Source organism: Acanthisitta chloris, unplaced genomic scaffold (assembly GCF_000695815.1).
Source record: "Acanthisitta chloris isolate BGI_N310 unplaced genomic scaffold, ASM69581v1 scaffold37336, whole genome shotgun sequence".
NCBI classification, from domain to species: domain Eukaryota; kingdom Metazoa; phylum Chordata; class Aves; order Passeriformes; family Acanthisittidae; genus Acanthisitta; species Acanthisitta chloris.
In genome coordinates, this window is record NW_008677202.1 from 2,696 (window position 1) to 5,161 (window position 2,466).

Sequence of the window (2,466 nt, forward strand, 5' to 3'; positions counted from 1 at the left end):
CTGTGGGTTCTTTCAAGCCCCACGTTCAAACTTTCCTCCATCACAAGGGAGCCCCATAGATACATCCCCTCTGCAGCAGGGAATAATGGGATGATGTATCTGCATCACTCACACCCTGTCCACACTCCAAGTTATGATGGTTTCTTCCCTTTCCCAGCACAGAGGAACCACCCGGCCATGGACAGGGGCAAACTATGAGTGAAGGTTTTGAAAGACATGGGCTTTGCTGGACCTGTTGGCTAACTGTAGCCCTACAGCCACAGACCAGTGCACAGTGGCTGGAACAAGCCATTGGAAGGAAAATTGCCTAACACACTTACTTTCCCCCAGGTCTGCCACCCTGAAGACTGGACCGAGTGATCCCCTCACACCTGTGTGCAGGTAGACACAAGGCAGCATAGTCTGGCTCCAGGGTTTATTGCAGCTGATTCCTCTCACCGTGGGTAGCAGAGCTGTGGGGTGCATGGGGCCTGGGGAGGGAGAGGGGCCTGAGCAAAGCAGAGTACATGGACTGTGCAGGGAAGGGAACTGGCACTGTGTCCTCCTCACCAGGATGGGAGCAGGTGCACCCACCCCAAACCAGTGCCTGTGCCCCAGTGCCAGCCAGCACCACGGCACTGGGCAAAGCTACCTGCACATCCAGGGCTCTGAGCAATGGCCCCTGAGCCCCAGAGCCACTGTGTTTCAGTTGTTGAGGGCGCAGGAACTGCAGGCAGTGCAGGATGTGCACAGGGACTGGCATGGGGCAATAGGCAGGCATGGGAATGGGACACTGAGCTGAGGATGGGGGCACCCCCACACTCCAGGGGTTTTGGGATATGCAGCATGGTCAGCACACGTCTGTGGGTTTGACCAGGATGAGGGAGGATGCGCAGTCACCGTTATCGCAGAACCCTGGCCAAACGATGTAGTTTTTGGCATTGAGCAGGACATTCTGGCACCTGCTGTACCACCACCCCCCATAGCTCTTGGCGCAGTTCCCGCTGTACTGGTCCTGGTCCTTGTCGACCGTGCTGAACTTCATGTTGTCATGAATCCCTCCCTTCTTGGGGTGATAGAGGGTCAGGTAGTCATCCCCATCCCCAGAATGCCGTCCCAGCCTCAGTGGGTACCCGCTGGCCTCGCTCTCCACCCTGAAGATGTCATACTCAGCGTAGTGGGTGACATTGGTTTTGTCCCTCACAACGAAGCGCACCTTGTAGGTGCCCTGCTGCGTCAGCAGGTGCAGGTACTCAGTGCCCAGCCAGTAATCACTGTGCACATTGCCAAAGCCATACTTGTAGGTGGTCCAGGATTGCTTCCACGTCAGCTCAGTGTCATGAGAGTTTCTCTGGACAACAGTCCAGCCCTTGCCTTCGGTGTCCATGTCGCACCAGACGACGCGCGGTGGGGACCTGGCCGGCTGGATGACATACACCCCACTAGGGCTGTTCTTGCGGAGGTGGCTGCAGTCCACGGGGAAACCTGAGGCTGCAGCAGCAAACATGGATTGGGGAGGGAGAGAGAAGGATCATATGAGTCTGTCAGGGCAACAAGGAGCTCCTGTAGAGCGGTGAGGACGCAGAACAAAAGGGGGAGTTCTGTCTGTGGCTTTTCCACTGGCTCATCCTCAAGGAACCTGAAGGTCTCTAAGCCAGTGGCCTCTGTAAGAGTCCTGAAATCTGTTTCTCATGATTTGCTGTTTCATTTGGAGCCTTTTAATGCATCTGGACAAGGATAGAGTGGGGAAAAAGTCTTCCAGATGCATGATGTCCTCCAAGTATATCTGGCCTGCACACAAGGCTCTTGAATACTGAGCTGCAGCACTTGCAAGGACCAGAAGTGTCCAAAATGTTCCACTAGATGAGGATATGTAACAAAAACTTGTTTCCTCTGGGGCCATGGCATTGCAAAAGAAGGCTAAGTACTACCTTGGTCCCATAGGGATCTCTCCTCCCAGCCTGTTGCAGACCTGATCTGTTGTGACTTACTGGCAGAATTCATGTGCTGTCTAATTTAGTTTTCTTGTTCTGATGAGGGACAATTTGCTATGGGTAATTCCAATTCAACCCATGAAACTGTTTTAATCAGGCACTCAGGTCTTGCATGGAGGAAAGGAATACTCCTAATCCAACAAGAGGTAAACAAAAAGAAATGCTGGAAGGATCTCTCCTGGAACTGAGGTTCACGAGCACGGCAGAGCAATGCTGCCAAGCTGTGGCGTTTGGGCAGGGTCCCCTAGGTTTCACCATGGAGCCACCAAGGGGGTGAGGATGGCATTGCAGAACTCAGGCTGTATAAGCTACGGCCCTGGGAGTTGTGTGTGTTTTGTGCTGTGCATCCCATTGGGTGGGTGTTTTCTAGCCTTCCTAGCACACAGCAGACCCAAGAGTCAGCCTGAGCCAGGGACACACCATCCTGCTCTGCCCCTTGGTGCCAAGCCAGTGCCCCCCACCCACCCACCCCCTACTCACCACTCCGGGAGCT

General features: G+C 54.3%; 1 protein-coding gene across 1 annotated transcript in view; it reads right to left on the minus strand.

Annotated features, from left to right (window-relative positions):
- Positions 1 to 684: 684 nt before the first annotated feature.
- The window catches only part of LOC103803827 (fibrinogen-like protein 1), a 2,701-nt gene continuing 919 nt past the window's right edge, over positions 685 to 2,466 (minus strand). The window contains 3 exon segments of the mRNA XM_009076403.1: positions 685 to 879; positions 881 to 1,481; positions 1,567 to 1,580. Of these exon segments, the coding sequence (XP_009074651.1) occupies positions 685 to 879; positions 881 to 1,481; positions 1,567 to 1,580 (810 nt within the window).